Source organism: Kogia breviceps, chromosome 1 (genome assembly GCF_026419965.1).
Source record: "Kogia breviceps isolate mKogBre1 chromosome 1, mKogBre1 haplotype 1, whole genome shotgun sequence".
Classification (NCBI taxonomy): Eukaryota; Metazoa; Chordata; class Mammalia; order Artiodactyla; family Physeteridae; genus Kogia; species Kogia breviceps.
Genome location: NC_081310.1, coordinates 27,971,690 through 27,993,519, shown reverse-complemented (window position 1 = coordinate 27,993,519; position 21,830 = coordinate 27,971,690). Strand labels below are relative to the sequence as shown.

At 36.8% G+C, this 21,830-nt stretch overlaps 1 protein-coding gene across 1 annotated transcript in view; it reads right to left on the bottom strand.

The window, feature by feature from the left end:
* The window catches only part of HMCN1 (hemicentin 1), a 517,679-nt gene that overhangs the window by 251,626 nt on the left and 244,223 nt on the right, over positions 1 to 21,830 (bottom strand). Inside the window, exons 15-18 of the mRNA XM_059076723.2 lie at positions 18,300 to 18,458; positions 5,286 to 5,480; positions 2,534 to 2,629; positions 1,230 to 1,357 (exon numbers count right to left, since the gene is read on the bottom strand). Coding sequence (XP_058932706.1) covers positions 1,230 to 1,357; positions 2,534 to 2,629; positions 5,286 to 5,480; positions 18,300 to 18,458 — 578 coding nt within the window. The remainder of the gene's footprint in view (positions 1 to 1,229; positions 1,358 to 2,533; positions 2,630 to 5,285; positions 5,481 to 18,299; positions 18,459 to 21,830) is intronic.

Below are 21,830 nucleotides of genomic sequence, written 5' to 3'. Positions count from 1 at the left end.
TTTACTTTTGGCTTAATTTGTTCTTTTTCAAGAAGGCTTTACTACCACTTGCAAGCCATTTGACATTTTCATTCTGGCCAACAGGCATCATTCAAGCTGAGAGAATGTGACTTAATCTCAACATGCACCCTTTTCAGTGACAGATACAAATAATATTAGAGGGCAATGTATGATATAGGAACTGCATTAGGGAAGGCTGACAACGGTTTCTGTTAAGAACCATCACCTCTAACTGTAACATTTACGCATTTTGTTCAATCATAGGGTACTTTAGTGCTCAAACAGTATCATCCTATGTTATAAGGGCATTTATTATTGAGTGAGGTGCACTCATTTTTCTCAGGTTTTTATGCAAATACGAACAATTTTACATCTTATCCCATGGAGTTAATTCACTTTTAATTGCTACTTCAATAAGGGAGTAAGTCTAAATACTCTGGAAAATGGAAGGAAAAATGCTCTAGACTAGGTGAAAATTTATTGCCATAGATAGCATGTTTACAGAATAATTCCTTACAACTGTGAAAATTTTTCACATTCCTCCATAATCAAAAATTATGCATTGAAAAACAATGACACAAAATAGATCCACATTTTAAAATAGTTCACAATAAAAGAATGTTTGACGATAACAATAAAGATTAATATATAAAATGAAAGAATGTTATGAGAATATTAACATTTTATTATGTCCTGCAAAGAAGGATATAAAATATTTAAATCCTATGGAAAAAAACTTCATATTTGCTTCAGTTATTACATATTCTGAAGAGAGTTTACTAGTTACAAAATTATAAAAATTACACCATTGACTATCCATCATATTAATTTCAAAGTAATATGAACTGCATAAACATGTTAATACTGAAGAAAAGGGCTTCCCTGGTGGCGCAGTGGTTGTGAGTCCGCCTGCTGATGCAGGGGACACGGGTTTGTGCCCCGGTCCGGGAAGATCCCACATGCCGCGAAGCGGCTGGGCCCGTGAGCCATGGCCGCTGAGCCTGCGCGTCCGGAGCCTGTGCTCCGCAACGGGAGAGGCCACAACAGTGAGAGGCCCGCGTACCGCAAAAAAAAAAAAAAAATACTGAAGAAAAGTATATGTTTGTATATTTATTACATTAAAATTTCAATGTTTGGAATACATTGCCTCTTATGCAAGAGGCAATATATGAATATGAATTCATATTATGCCAGAGGAATATGAATGCATGGATTTAAAATGTTCTTACCATGGCTGAATTCTTAATCCACCGACGTTCTGGAATGGGATTTCCAGCCAAAAGAACACAAGGCAAAGTCAGCTGCTGTCCTTCAATTACACTGGTCACTGGAGGGCTGATTCCAATGAGTGGAGCAACTAAATCAGAGAGAGAACACAGGCACTGTCAATGCTATTTCATCCAAAGGAAGGCAAAGATGACTAATAGTTATGCTATTAGAAACTTGAGTTTTCAAGAACAAGATTTTTAAATGTACATGGGTATGAATTGGAAGATAGAGATAAAGGACCCTTCTAAGCAGAGGGAATGGCAAGAGGACAGGTAATAGCAAAGAAGAAGAGAAAGTAAAAAAGAATAAGTCTATGGCACGAAAGGGCAGAAAAGTCAAGCCAAGAAATTTGCAATGTATTCAAATGGAGAGTGACTGAAAGCACTGATAAATAGAAGTGTGGAATCATCAGAACCATTTTCAGGAAATATCAATCTGAGAACTTACTGGACAAGGGAAAATTGGAAGGGATGAGATTACTGAGGAGGCTGTCATAACAGCTCAGGCAAATAAAATGAGGTGGACTCTTAGATGGAAATCAGGGAAGTAATTCAACATAAATCAAAGCAAAATCTCTAAGAGTCTTCTTGGAAACTTTAAATACACATAGATGAATTAAGGGAGATACATAAAGAAAATTTTATAGAAGTGTATTAATGAGATTTAAAAATCACAATAAATGATGTAATAATTTAAACAATGTAGGACTAGTACATAAATAGAATTCCAAGGAATAGACATAAGATTATAAATTTAGCATGTGACCAAATGGGTGTTTTACTCAGTGGGAAGAGAACATGCAGTAAAAATATTAAAACACATGTCTTACTACTTGGAAATAACGGATATTATATTCTTACTTCATATCATACACAGAAATAATTCCATGTGGACTAAAATAATAAGTGTAAAGAAAAGAACTAGAAAAGCACACCACCACAACATGTGTGTAGTGTGTGTGTGTGTGTGTGTGTGTGTGTGTGTGTGTGTGTGTACTCATACTTAGACTTAAATGAATTTATTCAATTGACCTCCATTTCTTCAAATGAAAGGTGAGGAGCTTGAAGAGGATGATCTCTATTTCCAGTTCTAACATCATGAAATATGAAATAGGGTGGGGAGAAGGAAGGCTAATGTAGTAATCAGATGTTTACCTGTTTTTTTTCTGTTTGTTTGTTTTTAATGGTACAGGCAAGAGATGAGGTACTAAGAGGAGTCTGATGTTTTCAGAAAGTGTGGTGTCTAAGTACTTAATTGATCTTACCAAGTCCTGTCACTGTTACTGTTGCCTGGGACTGGATCTTTCCAAACTGGTTTTCAGCTTCACAAATATATGTTCCTTTATCACTTGCCCATAAGTCTAAAAAGAAGAGATTATTTACTCATTCAACATCATCTGTGGAGCATTAACTATGTGCCAGGCACCATGCTTGTGATCTGGTAGTTCCCATTCTAGGGCAGGAGACATATACCTTGAAAGCAACAATCATACCACAGTGTGATGACCGCTCTAATTTGAGCTTCAGACAATAAGCTATGGGGGCGCAGAGACAGAAGTGACAGATGGCACAAGGAGGAACTCAGGAACGATTCACATAGGAGGTAATACCTAAGCTGTACCTGAAACAGTAGGTAGAACAGAGGAAGGGCCGTCCAAACCTAATGGGCTGCAAAGGCAAGAGCATGACTTGAAAAATCATGGGCTGTTCAAAGAAGGGAAAGCTGCAGTACCACCCTGGGGGCGTTTTGGAGGTTTGCAGGGGCGATTGCTTTCACATCAGGGGAGTCTACTGGCAAAAACTAGGGAGACGATGCATCGGTGGGGGGGGGGGATTCACGAAAGGAATAATAACCCAAATTCACCAAGACTTTTGAAGGCCCCACTGGAAATTCATGGATGTGATGACTTTGTTTATAATTATTTGAGCCTACAACCTAATTCTGTTTAAGTGGAAGAAAGAAAGAAAGAACTCTTGCAAGAATTGCCCGCCACTTCAGAAAATCACTTCACCAGCCTGGAGTTTTTGAGTCATCAATCCCATATTCCTGTATCAGTCTACATTTTAGCTCTCAAATTCATGGTGATATACATAACGTGTATGCCTACTGTATGAGCATTGCCAGAGTATTTATCTATTTAAATACACATTATTTTAATAAAAATTACTTTCCTTTGTTTTCCTTTGTACTACATTTTGCATGTTAAAATAATTTTTATTATGTAGATTGATCAAATACACAGAATTTTCAGAAAAATAAAAAGGATATTTATAAAATATTTAAAATTAAAGAGTGTGTTAGAGGATTAGGATGAGGATAGCTGGGTTACAGGCTGTGTGGGCATAGTCAGGATCCTGAAGATGAGGTAGCCTGGTGCCTTATAAAACAGTAAAGTTTTATCTTATGAGCAACTGGGGAGTCAAGAGAAGATTTTTAAATAGGGGATTGATTGTCGCTTTTGCAACTATCTTAACTAAAATAGGCACAGTTTAATCTATTGATAAGACGTTGGCAGAGAAAAACACAGCTTTCCATTATGAATAGTTCCATACTATCCCAAAGAAAGAGCAGTGACCAAGTTTCTACACTGTTAACCACATGCATATACCTGCAGAATTGCATCAGGTAAGCACAGACAGTGTTCACTCTCAAAATTAGCAAACATTCATTTGCCAAGGAAAACTCAGCAAATCACCTGGTTAATAAGTTATACATTGTTTCTAACCAAGATAGTCTCCATATTATCAACTTGGGCTAATTTCTGTAGAAATACAAAATACCAGTGAGAGCTAAGTTTCTCATCACTAGTTTCTTTTTAGATGATTTCATCTGAACAACTGGGCAACCATCGGTGAATACACTGCCCTCCTTTATTCTTACTTTTCTTTCATTTCCACTAACTGATTGTTTTCTGGTCTCATTTGTTTCCCTCTGGGTTGTTTCTCATCACCACCATCATCCTACCTATATGATCCTCCCCATTCTTCCCTCCTGCTCCTGTCTCCTCATATCCTGCAGGGGAGCTGCTCTGAAACAGTACTTTCACATGCCTTTTCGTGCCTATGAAGCTTGGGGGTCTATTTTCTACCTCACCAACTACATTTCTTCACCTGCACATTTCAGTTCCTGCACAATCTGATCCAATCTAATGAGTAATTCTGGTAGGTACTTTTGTGACCATCCACTCAGACAGTAGATTGTAAAATGCCTGAGTAAGGAACCCCATATTTGACTTCTGTCTTCACCTAGCACAGAGCTGTAAGCACTTGTTATTAGTTTAATTTGTATTGAAAGTTTAAGTGGCTAATGCACATTTAATATTGTTAATAAACATGAAAATCACTTATTGGTGGCTTTCTACAAAATATCCTAAAAATGCAATTTTATTAAAAAAGTCAATTAATCATCTAAATGTTTTTACTCCTCTGGTGCCAGTATCCAAATATTCTTAACAGTATCTGAAAACGTACTAAGTGTTTACAAATATCTGAATGCTTAACAGCTTACAGGTAAAAGTTTTGGATGATGGCATATTTGACTTTGTTAAAAATGATTTGCTCCAGATAGATATAGCTTTTAATCAAAAAATTTTGATAGTGTATAGTGTCCCTATGCATGTGGTTATGTATTCTTGGCCCAAAATAATTAACATTAACTAACTACTAGTAATATTTTACCTTTCTATACAACAGGTAGTACAAGAGTCAATAAAATGTGATTACTTATCCACCTACAGGCCCAGGAGACTCTATTTGCAATAAGAAACAGTGAGATATGAAGAAGTCATACTGCTTCATAAGTCTATATGATATAGTAATGACATAAAATTGAATAAAATGTTATTCATTTATGACAACTCCCAGATATGAGTTCAGTATTAGTTTAAAATGAAATGCAACAAACACAAAATATGTTGGCACGATTAATTCACTATTTTAAACACAGCAACACCTATGTATAAAAAATGTATAATTTATATGTATATATTCGTGTAAAATATATTTCCTTTAACCTACTTGAAATAAAGAGAGCTCCTGTTCTTAGCTGGCTGATGGAACTCACTGAAAAAGGTCTTGAGTAGATGGGCAGGTTGTCTAATCTTCGCCATTTAATCTTTGGTTCTGGATAACCCTGGACATAGCAAGGCAATGTCACATTTGAGCCAATTTCCATAGACACATCAGCAGGTTCTTGTATAAAAACTGGAGGTGCTAGAAGATATTTAAAATGAAAAAAAGTGGTCATTGGTATAGTTAGTATACATGTGCATTAAATATAAATTAATTATTAAACTATCAACAGATAGAATTCAAATCAAATCATGGTTCATATAATATTATAAATATATGCTTTAAGTATTCCTGTTTGCTACTGAAATAGATTTTTAAAATAAATGAATAGAGGCACAAAGAAGTTCAACTATTTCCTTAAAGTGATAAGATGGAAAGGGTGGGAATTTAAATCAAGATTTCCTTAACTAAAGGGAATCTTTCATTTTTGGAATTTGTTTTCAATTTTAGTTTACGCCATACTCCTCAAAACTTAAAATTTTCTTACAAATAAGTCTGCCTTGCAAAGAAATATTTTTGACACTTTCCAAAACTTACTTCTTTAGGCTGAATTTTTAAATAAACTAATTATATCAGAGTTCATTCTTCAAAAGATCACCATATAACAAGGTAACAGTATTTAAACTTAAATTATATTCTTGGTGTATATCACATTCTTGCTTCTCAATATCTTTCACATTTTTTTTGCATTTTTGAGTTAAAGAAATTGAAGTTGAGAATCAATAATTCACATTACAGTAACAGAATAGCATTTGATAAATGGAGAATATGGAGTGCTTAATGTTAGAGCTAAGAAATGATTTAGAAATTATAAAATTATAGGTAAGAAGTCTACACTTATCTACATAATTTAGGTAACCACAGAAGCCAGAGGGAAAAAATCAGAGGTAACAGGCATACCCTGGAAAACAGAGGAATGCAATATAGGGAGGATGCTGTCAGAAAGCCCAAACAGATGAGGCTCTCAGTATGTCCCACGGAACTTATGAGTAATAATGTTTGAGTTATCAGGCAAGGAGAAATATGTAAGATACTATTAGAGGTAATAGATGAAACCTGCTCGTGTAGGACTCTAAGAGGAAGTACCCTAGGGATGTCTCCTTGATAATGTCAAGATTAAACAATGGTTAGGAACTACAACAACTTAAAGAGCCAGAGACTCTGTTAAGTCCTCTTCATTAATTACCTCATTTGATCTTCAAAATATCTCTATGAGGTAGGTACTGTTATTACCCCAATTTTATGAAACTGAGACAGAGATAGTTAATTTGCTAAGTGTCACATGGAGTTGAACAGTGGAACTAGGATTGAAAACCAGGTTGATCTGACTCCAAAGTCACAATTCTTTATCATTTTATCAGCCTCTCCTTTTCCATGGGTTATTATAACTGCCCATACTCAAGCTGGTTATCAGGCTAGTAAGAATGGGTGTGGAGATCACTTCTCTCCTTCTCAACAGGAATTCTGGGACTTGGATGTACAGCTGTCTCCCAAGTAGCATTAGTGCTTTATTAGCCTGGGCCAAATGACCTCCTTAAACTTTACAGCCACACTTTCGATTATTTCTCCATACAATCTTATTCTCTGGACAATCAGAACTTACTCTTCTCCAGTCAAGGACTGACCTTTCTGAAATCAGCACCTGTGTTACCACCACCCCTTTCAAATGTGATGCCTGCTGTTGATCTCTGGCTACTGAAATACTGACAGTTATTGAAGGCAGTTCAAAAGGCTCTTCCTCAATGCCATCTCGTACCACATCCTAAATGGATATGATTTCTTCCCTCTCTGAGCTTTCACAGAACTCACTCTACACCACTCTCATGGCAATGGCTAAATTCAGCCTCTTACTAGACTATACATTTGACTTTCCCCAGAGAATTTATATTTGTAACCACATTTTTACCTTTTATAGCAGCTAACATGGTACTTTGTGCATTATACATGGCTGCTAGATATTTGTGAATGATTGAATCAATATTAAAACACTTCAACAATAACCTTGTGTGTGTGTGTATGCATTAAGTGTATATGATGATAACAACACTAATCCAGTACATTTGAACTTGTATTTTTGAAGAAACATGGCAATTTCAGAAGTGCCATTGTTTGTTTTTTGAAACTACATAAAATAAAATTAAGTTAAATAGTACAACTGAGCAATATGTTTTTAAAAAGAAGTTATGTACCTGTGTTTAGATTTCTCTTACACATATATAGGAATTTGACTAATAAAAAATAATAAGTAAAATAAACGTATTTAAAAAATAGTTTAGAAAGCAGCTGATTGTGTGCTTATCTTATGTGTGTTAGGCCTAGTTACTTTTCTCTGGAGTGATACTAGTCATTTATTCCAGAGCCAGCTGCTTGTCTGAAACAGAGAGGTATAAAAATCCCAGAATATGTTAGGCTAAGAGTGTGAACAGGTGAATATGGAGATAAGACAGAAAATAAATTCCAGAAGAGCAAAAAGATATGCAGAAGCTTGGGACTGATCAAGTACTGGGGAGAAAACCAAGCTTAGTGACATAAAGAACATAGCCATCAGTGAAAATGGAGATAAAATGAGAATTTTCAGATGTAAGAAAGCCAAGAACAAATAGATTTTAAAAGGATAGGGGGCAGAGTCAAGATGGCGTATGGAAAGACACCGAGTTAGCATCTCCCCACAACTAGGGTGCCTGCCGGAGGCTGGTGAGGAACCCTGACACCCAAGGAGACGGGAGGAACCCCCAAGTGAGCCAGTAGGATGTGGGGAGACTGAGCGAGGAGAAGAAGTAGAGGCCAGACAGGATTGGCACCACTGAGGCTGGGGAGATCAGGAGAGTCAGGTGGGAGGGGCCCTCTAGGAGGAGCAGGAGAGGAGCAAAGGGTGACGGCCCCGCCCACTCAGGCCTGGGGAGCCTGCTGAGCTACCAGGCAGGTCCCCTGCTCCCCAAGGCCTCCACGTCCCCCTGGCCACACTGGTCCTGGGGGCATAAGAGGAAGGCAGGGGAGATCAGGAGAGGCAGGGGGGAAGGGGCCCTCCCAGACCCCAGACCAGAGGAGCAGGACAGGAGAAGAGAGCATTTGCCCCACCTACTTGAGCCCAGGAAGCCTGCTGGGCTCCCAGGTGAGGTCCCCCACCCTCTGAGACGAGGGATGGGGGGCACGCCTGGGCCACTTCTGTTCCTTGAGCCTAAGCCCCAGCCCACCACAGCCCCCAGGGCCTATTCCAGCGCTGTGGGTCCTAAGCATAGGCGCTGCCCACCACCCAAACCTCACCCTTGCTTAGGTCCCACCCTCCACAGCCAAGGCCTTTACCCCCCCCCCCCACTTTTTTTCATTTCTTTCTTTCTTTTTTTTTTTTTTCTTTTTCCTCCTCCTCTTTTTTACTATTGTGGTACTGATGTACCTTCCAGTTGTTGATTCATCAGTATTTTTATTTTTATATTCTTTCTAACATATCTGTTAGTTTCCTAGCCTAATTTTATTTTTCACTTTATTATTGTTCTCTCTTTTTTTATTTTTTATTTTTTTGCCACCCCATGTGGCTTGTGAGATCTTGGTTCACGAGCCAGGGGTTGGGCTGAAGCTCCTGCACTGTGAACTCCGAGTTTGAACCACTGGACTAACAGAGAATAGGGGTATTCCCTCAGAGGGAATATTCATCAGAGTGAGGTCTCACAGAGGTTCTCATCTCAGCACCAAGACTCAGCTCTACCCAACAGCCTACAAACTCCAGTGTTGGAAGCCTCAGGTCAAACAACCAGTAAGACAGGAACACAATCCCACCCATTAAAAAAAAAAAAAAAAAAACACATGCGATGGCAAAAAATATGTCACAGCTGAAGGAGCAAGGTAAAAACCTACAAGACCAAATAAATGAACAGGAAATAGGCAATCTAACTGAAAAAGAATTCAGAGTAATGATAGTAAAGATGATCCAGAATCTCACAAATAGAATGTAGGCACACACTGAGAAAATACAAGAAATGTTTAACAAAGATCTAGAAGAACTAAAGAACAAACAGAGATGAACAACACAATAACTGAAATGAAAAAAACACTGGAAGGAATCAATAACAGAATAACTTAGGCAGAAGAACGAATAAGTGAGCAGGAAGACGAAATGGTGGAAATAACTGCCGAGGAGTAGAATAAAGAATGAAAAGAACTGAAGACAACCTTGGAGACCTCTGGCATGACACTAAACGCACCAACATTCAAATTATAGGGGTCCCAGAAAAAGAAGAGAAAAAGAAAAGGTGTGAGAAAATATGTGAAGAGATTATAGTTGAAAACCTCCCTAACATGGGAAAGGAAATAGTCACCCCAGTCCAGGAAACACAGAGAGTCCCATACAGGATAAACCCTAGGAAAAACACACCGAGACACATATTAATCAAACTAACAAAAATTAAATTCAAAGAAAAAATATTAAGAACAGCAAGGGAAAAACAAAAAATAACATACAAAGGAATCCCCATAAGGTTATCAGCTGATTTTTTAGCAGAAACTCTGCAAGTCAGAAGGGAGTAGAAGGATATACTTAAAGTGATGAAAGAGAAAAACCTACAACCAAGATTACTCTACCCAGCAAGGATCTCATTCTGATTCAATGGAGAAATCAAAAGCTTTTCAGACAAGCGAAAGCTAAGAGAATTCAGCACCACCAAACCAGGTTTACGACAAATGCTAAAGAAACTTCTCTAGGCAGGAAACACCTAGAAGAACACCTAGAGAAGAAAAAGACCCACAAAAACAAACCCAAAACAATTAAGAAAATGGTAATAGGAATATACATATTGATAATAACCTTGAATGTAAATGGATTAAATGTCCCAACCAAAAGACACAGACTGGCGGAATGGATACAAAAACAAGACCCATATATATGCTGTCTGCTAGAGACCCACTTAAGACCTAGGGACACATACAGACTGAAAGTGAAGGGATGGAAAAAGATATTCCATGCATATGGAAATCAAAAGAAAGCTGGATTAGTAATACTCATATCAGATAAAATAGACTTTAAAATAAAGACTTATAAAAGATAAGGAGGGACATTATATAATGATCAAGGATCAATCCAAGAAGATATAACAATTATAAATGTTTATGCACCCAACATAGGAGCACCTCAATACATAAGGCAAATGCTAATAACCATGAAAGGAGAAATCGACAGTAACACAATAATAGTATGGGACTTTAACACCCCACTTACACCAATGGACAGATCATCCAAACAGAAAATAAATAAGGAAACACAAGCTTTAAATGACACAATAGACCAGATAGATTTAATTGATATTTATAGAACATTCCACCCAAAAGTGGCAGAATACACTTTCTTCTCAAGTGCAGACAAAACACATCTTCTCCAGGATCACATCATGGGTCAAAAATCAAGCGCTGGTAAATTTAAGAAAACTGAAATCGTATCAATCATCTTTTCTGACCGCAATGCTATGAGATGGAAACCAATTACAGGAACAAAACTATAAAAACCATAAACACATGGAGGCTAAACAATGCATTTCTAAATAACCAAGAGATCACTGAAGAAATCAAAGAAGAAATTAAAAAAATACACAGAAACAAATGACAACGAAAACACAACGACCCAAAAACTATGGGACGTAGAAAAAGCAGTTCTAAGAGAGAAGCTGATAGCAATTCAATCTCACCTCAAGAAACAAGAAAAACCTCAAATAACCAATATAACCCTACACTTAAAACTAGAAAAAGAAGAACAAAGAAAACCCAAAGTCAGTAGAAGGAAAGAACTCATAAAGATCAGAGCAGAAATAAATGAAATAGAAACTAAGAAAACAATAGCAAAGATCAATAAAACTAAAAGGGGTTTCTTTGAGAAGATAAACAAAATTGGTAAACTCTTAGCCAGACGCATCAAGAAAAAAATGGAGAGGATGCAAATGAATAAAATTAGAAATGAAAAAGGAGAAATCACAACTCAAAACACAGAAATACAAAAGATTATAAGAGACTACTACAAACAACTCTATGGCAATAAAATGGATAACCACGAAGAAATGGACAAATTCTTGGAAAGGTACAATTTTTCCAAGACTGAACCAGGAAGAATTAGAAAATATAAACATACCTGTCACAACTAATGAAATTGAAACCATAATTAAAAATCTTCCAAAAACAAAGGTCCAGTACCAGATGGCTTCACAGGTGAATTCTATCAAGCACTTAGAGAAGAGCTAACACTGATCCTTCTCAAACTCTACCAAAAAATTGCAGAGGGAGAAACACTCCCAAATTCATTCTGTAAAGCCACCATCACCCTGATATCAAAACCAGAAAAAGATATCACAAAAAAAGAAAATTGTCGACCAATATTGCTGATGAAAATAGATACAAAAATCCTGAATACTAGCAAACAGAATCCAACAACACATTAAAAGGATCATACACCATGATCAAATGGGATTTATCCCAGGGATGCAAGAATTCTTCAATATACACAAATCAATCAATGTGATACACCACATTAACAGATTAAGGAATAAAAACCATACGATCATCTCAATAGATGCAGAAAAAGCTTTTGACAAAATTCAGCACTCATTTATGATAAAAACTCTCCAGAAAATGGGCAGAGGGAACCCACTGCAAAATAATAAAGGCCATATATGACAAACTCACAGTAAGCATCATACTCCAATGGTGAAAAACTTAAAGCATTTCCACTAAGATTAGGAAAAAGAAAAGGATGTCCACTCTCGCCACTCTTATTCAACATAGTTGTGGAAGTCATAGCCACAGCAATCAGAGAATAAGAAGATATTAAAGGAATACAAATTGGAAAAGAAGAAGTAAAACTGTCACTGTTTGCAGATGACATGATATTATACATAGAGAATCCTAAAGATGCCACCAGAAAACTGCTAGAGCTAATCAATGAATTTGGTAAAGTAGCAGGATACAAAATTAAGGCACAGAAATCTCTTGCATTCCTATACACTAATGATGAAAAATCTGAAAGAGAAATTAAGGAAACACTCCCATTTACCACTGCAACAAAAAGAAAAAAATACCTAGGAATAAACCTACCTAGGGAGACAAAAGACCTGTATGCAGCAAACTATAAGACACTGATGAAAGAAATTAAAGATGATACAAACAGATGGAGAGATATACCATGTTCTTGGATTGGAAGAATCAATATTGTGAAAATGACTATACTACACAAAGCAATCTACAGATTCAGTGCAATCCCTATCAAACTACCAATGGCATTCTTCACAGAATTAGAACAAAAATGTTTACAATTCGTATGGAAACACAAAAGACCCCGAACAGCCAAAGCAATCTTGAGAAAGAAAAATGGAGTTGGAGGAATCAGGCTTCCTGACTTCAAACTATACCACAAAGCTACAGTAATCAAGACAGTATGGTACTGGCACAAAAACAGAAATATAGATCAATATCTTGTACCTGATAGATCTATCAGGTACAAGATAGAAAGGCCAGAGATAAACCCACACACATATGGGCACCTAATTTACAACAAAGGAGAGAAGAACATACAATGGAGAAAAGACAGCCTCTTCAGTACAGAGTTCTGGGAAAACTGGACAGCTACATGTAAAAGAATGAAATTAGAACACTTCCTAACACCATACACAAAAATAAACTCCAAATGGATCAAAGAGTTAAATGTAAGACCAGACACTATAAAATTCTTAGAGGAAAACACAGGAAAAATACTCTTTGACATAAACCACAGTAAGATCTATTTTGACCAACCTCCTAGAGTAACGGAAATAAAAACAAAAATAAACAAATGGGACTTAATTAAACTTAAAAGCTTTTGCACAGCAGAGGAAACCATAAACAAGGCAAAAAGACAACCCTTAGAATGGGAGAAAATATTTACAAATGAAACAACAGACAAATGATTAATCTCCAAAATTTACAAACAGCTCATGGAACTCAATACCAAAAAAACAAACCATCCAGTTAAAAAATGGGCAGAAGACCTAAGCAGACATTTCACCAAGGAAGACAAACAGATGGCCAAGAGGCACATGAAAAGCTGCTCCACATCACTAATTATTAGAGAAACGCAAATGAAAACTACAATGAGGTATCACCTCATGCTGGTCAGAATGGCCATTATCGAAACATTGAGAAACAATGAATGCTGGAAAGGGTGTGGTGAAAAGGGAACCCTCCTGCGCTGTTGGTGGGAATGTAAATTGATACAACCACTATGGAAAACAGTATGGAGGTTCCTTAAAAAACTAAAAATAGGACTACCATATGACCAATCAATACCCCTATTGGGCATATACCCTGAGAAAACCATAATTCAAAAAGAGATGTGTACCACAATGTTCATCGCAGCTCTATTTACAATAGCCAGGACATGGAACCAACCTAAATGTCAATCAACAGATGAATGGATAAAGAAGATGTGGCACATATATACAACAGAATAGTACTCAGCCATAAAAAGAAACAAAATTGAGTTATCTGTAGTGAGGTGGTTGGACCGAGAGTCTGTCATACAGAGTGAAGTCAGAAAGAGCAATACAAATACCATATGCTAACGCACATATATGGAATCTTAAAAAAAAAAAAAAAATGGTACTGATGAATCTAGTTGCAGGGCAGGAATAAAGCTGTAGACATAGAGAATGGACTTGAGGACATGGGGTGGGAGGGGGAAGCTGGGGCAAAGTGAGAGTAGCATCGAGATACATACACTACCAAATGTAAAATAGTTAGCTAGTGGGAAGCAGCAGCATAGCACAGGGAGGGAGATCAGCTAGGTGCTTTTCAATGACCTAGAGGGGAGGGATAGGGAGGATGGGAGGGAGGCTAAAGAGGGAGGGGAAATGGGGACATATGTATGCATATGGCTGATTCACTTTGTTGTACAACAGAAACTAACACAGTATTGTGAAGCAATTATACTCCAGTAAAGATCTATTTAAAAAAAAAAAAAAAAGGGTAAGTGAAGCTCAAGTTGTGCCCATAAAACTCAATTAAGATTAGAGAAGTCACCAGTGGTGATGAAGCTTTGGGAAGAGTGTCAGGCACAAGACAAGCACAAGGTCAGGGAATAAATGTACTGGTACCAGAAAACAAGGCAAATGAGAGTACCAGGCACTAGGTAAACAGCCAGGACAGCATCAATGACAAGCAAACATCAAAATGAAGCAGCTCCTACCTCATGCCAAGAAGCCTTTTAAGTACTTCCTACTCCTGAGTGTGGCCAATTCAGACTCCAAGTGAATTACATTGGGTGGATGGTAAGCAGATTAACAAAACCAATAGGAAAGGAAGCAGAAGTGATTATAGTACAAAATATGGAACTTGTACAGAGGAGCTGCTTAGAGAAGTAGCTTAGGGAAGCTACAGCCCACCAGGTGGTTTCAAATCGCAGCTCCACTATTTCTTAGTCTATAAACTTGGAAAATCATTTTACCTCCCCCAGTTTAAATTTCCCCATGAACAAAAGGGCGATAACATATCCTATCTCACGCTGTTAAAAGAGAGAATCATTATTAATCATTTAGCATGTAGTAATCACCCAACTATAAACTATCAATGATCATAAATATTGTATAGTTAATTTATTAAATCATAGTTCTGGAGTTTAATGTATCTAATGTTAGCTTCAATTTTGGCTTCTGCATACAGTCTGTTGGATTTATTATGCTGGATCCTCTGTGATCCCCTAAATATTTGTGTGCAAGCACTTTGAGGACTGAACAGGGTTAAAGCACGGTACAGCTCTGTTGTCTCTTACAGGTGGATATGGCTGTGTGCACACATTATTTTGAAAATATAAAAGTTACAAACAGATTGACCAACTTGCTCTGACACCTAGTCTACAAAATTATTCTAGTTCCTTTAGTGATAATTAAATCTATCCCCACTATGGCAACTCTTGCAATAGATTAGTCAAACTGAGATTTTCTTTCCTAAAATGGCTGAACATACTGTTTTGGTTCTACCAAACCACAAAACATGAAACCACAGTCTAAGTCTAAAACATCACGCTCTGCGGTGTGGAATGCTGCAAATAAAGTCACTGCCAGGCCAACTTTTTATTTGATGTAGCCAATCTTCTTCTCTTCCAAATGACACCCTTTTAAAAAAGGATGAAAAGCATTGGTAACATTCCCTGAACATTGACCTGAATTGTCCATAACGGAGACTCACTACAAGAAGCTAGAACTCATGAATAACATTAAATGGCCTTTTTATGATTACTTTTTGATCTAGTATTGTTTATGTGAAATAATAGGCCCACAAAAACAATCTGAAAGTCCAACTAGTTACATGATATGGATAAAAGCAAGTTTTTCTTCTTAAGTCATAATCTACTTAAATTTATGCCCCGTAGTTTTGGAACTCAAATGAATAATTTTATGCACCACTAATTATAGTACTTAAATTGTCTCAAGCCCTTTTTTAAAAAAATCAAGTTGAAACAGTGACTATCGTATTAAAAGCACAATGCTTAATCTTAAACGCTATACCACTATTATATATGCATTTTTATATTATTTTTCAAGACTCAAAGAATCAAAGGGACCATTCAGTTTGTAAAGTTAATATTCACCTATTTGATACACATCCATTAAGCATCTTTGGAGGAAAAGCAGTAACCGCTGACATGCTGAATGCACATAGGCGGTAATACCTCATTTCATCTTTACAACCAACCTATCAGGTAGGTAACTGTTAAAAGTCAGCTAGAAAACCCAGTCCCTTTCTAGAGCTCATTCTCTTAAACACTATATAAATTCTAGGGAAAACTTGTTCTTTTGTTTGTTTGCTTTTAAACCTAATAGCAATAATCACAACTATCATGCAACTGTGATTTGCGCGGTGCTTGGCAGTTACATCCTCTATCTGCTAGGATATGTAGCAATAGTTTTATGTGGACACAGAAAAGGTCTAGTCAAACTTTGTAAGCTACTACAATGATCAGAATTCTAATGGTGAATAAGGAAATAGTTAAGGCAGAGCAGAAACATGAATGGTACTGATGTTAATATTAAGTTATTTGGCAACTTTTAACAATGATCAAGGTTACACTAAGCAAACAATAGAGTTTATGTAAGTAGTTCCATCAGGACAATTACTGGAATAAAAGTTAAGGAAGCCATTGTTTTAGAAAGGGTCGTTGAGAGTGAAGATCTTGAATATGAGTGGAGATAAAACAAAATTCAGTTCAAGGAATAAGGGATAAATATAAAACTGTTGTTAGGATGTTTCCTATCTACTCCAAGTCACTCCAGCACAGACAGACCTAACCCTTATATGGTTTGTCACTAATCCGAAGACAGAACCTGGAAAGTCCAGAAGCTAAAAAGTTTTCAAGAAGATAGTAAGTAAGCCAAGAAACATGTAAGATGTTTAGATTTTCTACAATCTTGGAGGGGTTGAGGGTGTCATTCCCTTTTTGCTGGGCTATTTCACTCTTCCTTCTAGAGCTAGACAACTCTACAAGAACATTGGGTGAACAGAAAATATCTGTGCAGGAAAGAGAGAGAAGCAAAACTAGAAAATGTTGAGAAGTGAAACTTTGTATATTTCTTGAAAACAAGAATTCTGTGTCTAATCACCCTCTTCATTTGGGCCTTATATTTCTAAAAGCATTTCTTGTATTTCACACTCTGCTGGTAGATTAAGAGACCCTCCACCCAGAGATTCTAATCTTATTTCCAAGACACTTCTCTTAATAACCACAGAGTTTAGTCATGGTTCAAACACATCTTGCTGTGCCCTACACAGATTCTACAGTGGTCTTTGTGGCCATTTTCAGCTTTGTTGCTTCTACCCCAAGGGCATAATCACCGGGAATACAGAGTGTTCACCAGACAACCTAGGGACATGGGGATCATAAAAGATCCCAGCAGGAAAAAAAAGTTTAGTTTATATGAAATAAAATACAAAGCTTAGAGGGTCATGATTTTCATTTAAAGAACAAAGATAGTAGAACTAAAATGTTTTGTATTAACTTTATTCTAAATAAAAAATGTATTTTCTTTATAGTTCTTAACTTTTGTTAAAAAAACAGCTTTGGCATGAAAATCATCATGCATAAATGAAAATACAATTTAATGAAATGTCATATTTTATAAATTTAAGTGATGCAAACATTTGACTTATCTGTTAAAATTAAGCTGCCAGGTTCATTTTCACATGAAACAAGCTCTGTTTTACTTCATTTGTTACCAAACTGTGTAATTTTATTTTTCAAGAAACATGAGATGGAGAGATGAAGGAGGAGGGAGGGCCAAACTTCTTGAGTAATCCAACTAAAGTTGTCATGCACATGCTGTATCATTCATATTGTGATTGACATTTATCTGTAGTTTCTACTTTGTTTTATACATAGAGGAGTCATTGCTAGTGAATTAAAAAGAAAAAGTAAGAGAACAATCTGCTACCTTTACTGTCATCAACATCTCCAAATTATGGTCTAGGGCCAAAGTCTAAGTTTTGGCCTCCAGATGTTAATACTTAGGAATTTGGTGTCCAAATGGATGACTCCTGATAGGAAAATGTTTGGCCACAGATGACAGACCAGTGAAGCCTACATTCTCTGAAATCAAACAACCTCGATTCAAATATCCAGGCTCTGTCCCTCCATAGCTCTTGACCCTGGTCAAGTTGCTTAGCCTTTTTAAGCTTCTGTTTCCTTACCTATATAACAGAGAAAATTATAGTATCTTCCTCTTAAGATTGTTATGAGGGTTTAATGATATAATGCATATACAAGTTCTTAGCACAGTGCATGGTAAATAGAAAAACAACTTGGTATATGCTAACTATCATTATTATATTAATAACCTGAAATGCTAACTCTAATTTCGCCATTCTGACAAATATGTCCACCAACTGCTTCAAAGTTATTAGTGTCAAGAAATACCAGGTCAATTTCAATACAAACTTGTCTATCAGAGATGGGATGCTTACAGCCAACATCCAGAGTTATCTTGCCAGTTGCTCTTCCGGCATCATTGAGAGCAACACACGTATAATCACCAGCATCCAGATCTTGAGTTTCTTGAATCTTCAAAAGTCCCAAGAGAGGGTCAATAATGAGAAATGGTGAGGGCCTCAGCTCAAGATCCCCTAAGTCAAAACAAAGCAGAGAACATTAAACAGTTAAAAGTTTACATAGTTCGCTATTGATTTGATTGCAAAACTTCTGAAGAAAACGATTGTAGTTTTTAAATACAAGTGTCTTGCACAGTGCAGACACTTAAACAATGTTTATGCAATGAAAGAATGAAGTGTTTCTTGGTAATGAGCTGATTTATTAGTCTGTATAATTCCACAGGCTAATCTAAAGTCAAAAATCAGGCCCTAAATGAATTATGTACAAATATTTCCTACCGTATATGTACCTAACTGAGAACAAACTCTTTGAAGCTATGTTGGGGGACTAGGAAATAGTGGCAGCTGTCACCGTGGCTGTGTTAGGTAAGAAGGGAATGGGAAGATGAAGGTTGAAATGAGGTTTCTACCATCTTTGTGGCAGGATGAATTTCAATTACCCAGGAAATGCTTCAGAGACTATGGGTGTTCTTAGTTTCGCTAATGACAAGGTTTCTGGTTTGCTGAATGTTCTCAGTCAGATTTTGTCTTGTGAAAGGTATGAGCTGCCTGAGAGGATTCTAAGGATGGCTGGGGAAGTAGGAAACACAGCTGGCTAGCGAGTGTAGGGAAGAGCTTGCTGAGAGAAGAGAAAGAATGGATGAGGAACTCTTGACAATGGCCAGAGAGGAGTATTGTTATATAAATCTCCCAGGATACCTCTACTAAATCTGTATTAGGCATCAAAGTTCTTTAAGTTGGAGTTAGAGGTTTTTTTGGAAGAAGCAGGCAGGGGATAAATGAGTGGAGGATGGAACCAGATACTGAGTTTGACCTCGGTATGAGGGTAGAATGACCCAAGAAAGATGAGTTATTGCTGGGTTACCTGTCCCTGCAGTGCCTCAGATCCCCTGAGAACCATTTCTATTTGAAGGCAGGCAATGTCTCAACAAAGCCTTTCCTTAGGCTTCCCTTCCTCCAAGGTTTCCCCTCATCAAAGAACGAATTTCACCAGGATGACAAATGTCATACAAAATTACCTAGTACTGATGTTTAAGTGGCAGCTTAGTGTCCGTATCTTTTTTGTTTGTTTTTGTAAAGGGTGATGTCAAACTCTTTGTGGGGATCCTAAAAAATTCCAGGAGGTTTAAGGGCCATTGCCTTAGGGTTTCACAGCATGCCCAGATGTCAAGTCTGAAGAGGTACTCTCCAAAATGCCATATACTAGCTTAGCCATGTGCCCTGGGACGAAGGACTGTGGAAGAAACTCCCTTAGTTTTTAACAGGCTAAAACCCCAGAGCTAGTAATTCTCTAGGACACTACATAAAGCATCCACCAACAGACTCAGAGCAACAAACAATTCTCCTTTTGTTTTTATAATTTGGGGAGGAGAAGAGGTCAAAGGAGCCATAAATTTAAAAACAAAAAAATTACATTAGCAACTGTCAGTGCCAAAAATAAAGTATTTTTCAGCATTCCAACATTTAAAACCCCAATCATCCTTTTAAGCTTGCTACTGGATACCATGCGAGAATGAGAGAAGCAACTAAAGCCTTGTCTATGTGCCTCTGGGAAACTTTCATAAGTAAAAGCAGATGATGTTGACATAAACTTTCCTCCCTCTAGGGGAGAATGCAATGTGACCAAGCTGTTCATCAAGCATTAAAATGTTTGGACTAAAATGCATTTAGATTTTTGGATTTTACTTCTCCTTTATTTCTTCTGTATATGTCAGAGAACATATACCAGGAGGAAATAAATACTTTTTGCTAGTAGCTTTTTTTTTTTTAAATAAAAGTGTTTAAGGAATAGCAGTAATGAAACAAAATATAAATTGGAAAACACTGGTTATAACAAGTTTGCAAGTTGATCACATTTTGGTCATCTCTCTTGATTTCTACTGAACAGTTAGTAATCAAATTATTGAGACACCATAGAGAAATACAGAACTTTGAGATGAAAATGATTGAGGGAGTATATACTTTTAATATTAGATGAGATTAGAAGAATGTTTACACACATAGTAAAATACATAAACTTTGCTGACAATCTATTCTAGGATTGAACAATCATTACCATTAAGGAGGATTCTTTTTGCTTTAGTTTAAATTCAATTCTGGCCTCTGTGGATACAAAGACTAACAGAGAGATCATTTTCCCTGACATAAGACCCTTTAAATTGTTGAAGCTTCTTTAGTGGTGCTCAAAAATGTTTGTCTCAGACCTTTTTATACTCTTAAAAATTACTGGGGACTTTAATGAATTCTTGTTTATGTGGATTATATTTATTTGTACTTCACATTTGAGAAAGGAAACTGAATATTTTTAAAACATATGTATTTATTTCCTAATAACTCATGACATTTTAACATAAATGTAGTTTATAAAAAAAAATTTCCCTGAACAAGAGAAACTTAGTGAGAAAAGTGGCATTGTTTCACATTTTTGCAAATCTCTACAATGTCTAGCTTAATAGAAGAGAGCTGAGTGTTCATTTTTGCTTCTGCATTCACTTTATTGGATATCACATATCATGTAGCTGAGATGAGTGTGAAAAAGCCAAATAACATCTTAGTATCATCAGGAAAATAATTTTGACCTCATGGATTCCCTGAAAAGAATTGTGGGGAACCTCAGGGATTCCCAACTACACTTTAGCAACAACAGATCTAAAGAAACAAATTCAATTTTTTTTTACTATTTTACCAGAAATATTCTTTATACAACATTTTAATAGTGTCCCTGATTCTTCTTTGAACCCACTTTATGTTACTCATTTCTAAAATCTAAAATTTTGGGGGGCATTTGTATGTACGAAATTCCTTTTCTCAAATGGTCTGAATGAAATACAATTTATTAATGAATGATGGCTGCCAAGGGCTGCAGAGCAGGAGAAATGGGGAGCTGCTGTTCAACAGGCATAAAGTTTCAATCATACAAGATGAATAAGTTCTAGAGATTTGCTGTACAACAGTGCCTAGAGGTAACAATAGTATACCGTATGCTTAAAAATTTGTTAAGAGGGTAGAGCTCATGTGTTCTTACCATAAATAAAAAAGAAACAAATGACCACCTACTTTATTCAATAAGAACTGCCTGAAAAAAAAGCTATGAAGAAAAAGTTATTCTTATGGTTAGGGAAAGAACTATTCGTTCCCCCTGTGGTTTCCATAAGGTAGGATCTTCCTGACCTTGCTGCTGTCTCATCCCCAGCAGAGGTGACAAAGAAAGGTCCAGCTGCCTCCTCGTCCCTTTCTTTTTGGAGCCAGTTTGCATGCAGAAGAATTTGTCCCCTGGCTTTTCTCTTATGATCCAGATTCTGCTTATGGAATAAACTGCCTGCCTGGGACTGGGAGAAGAAGTGATACTGCGGTTCAGGGCAGCTCTGCATATTGGTGATGAACATC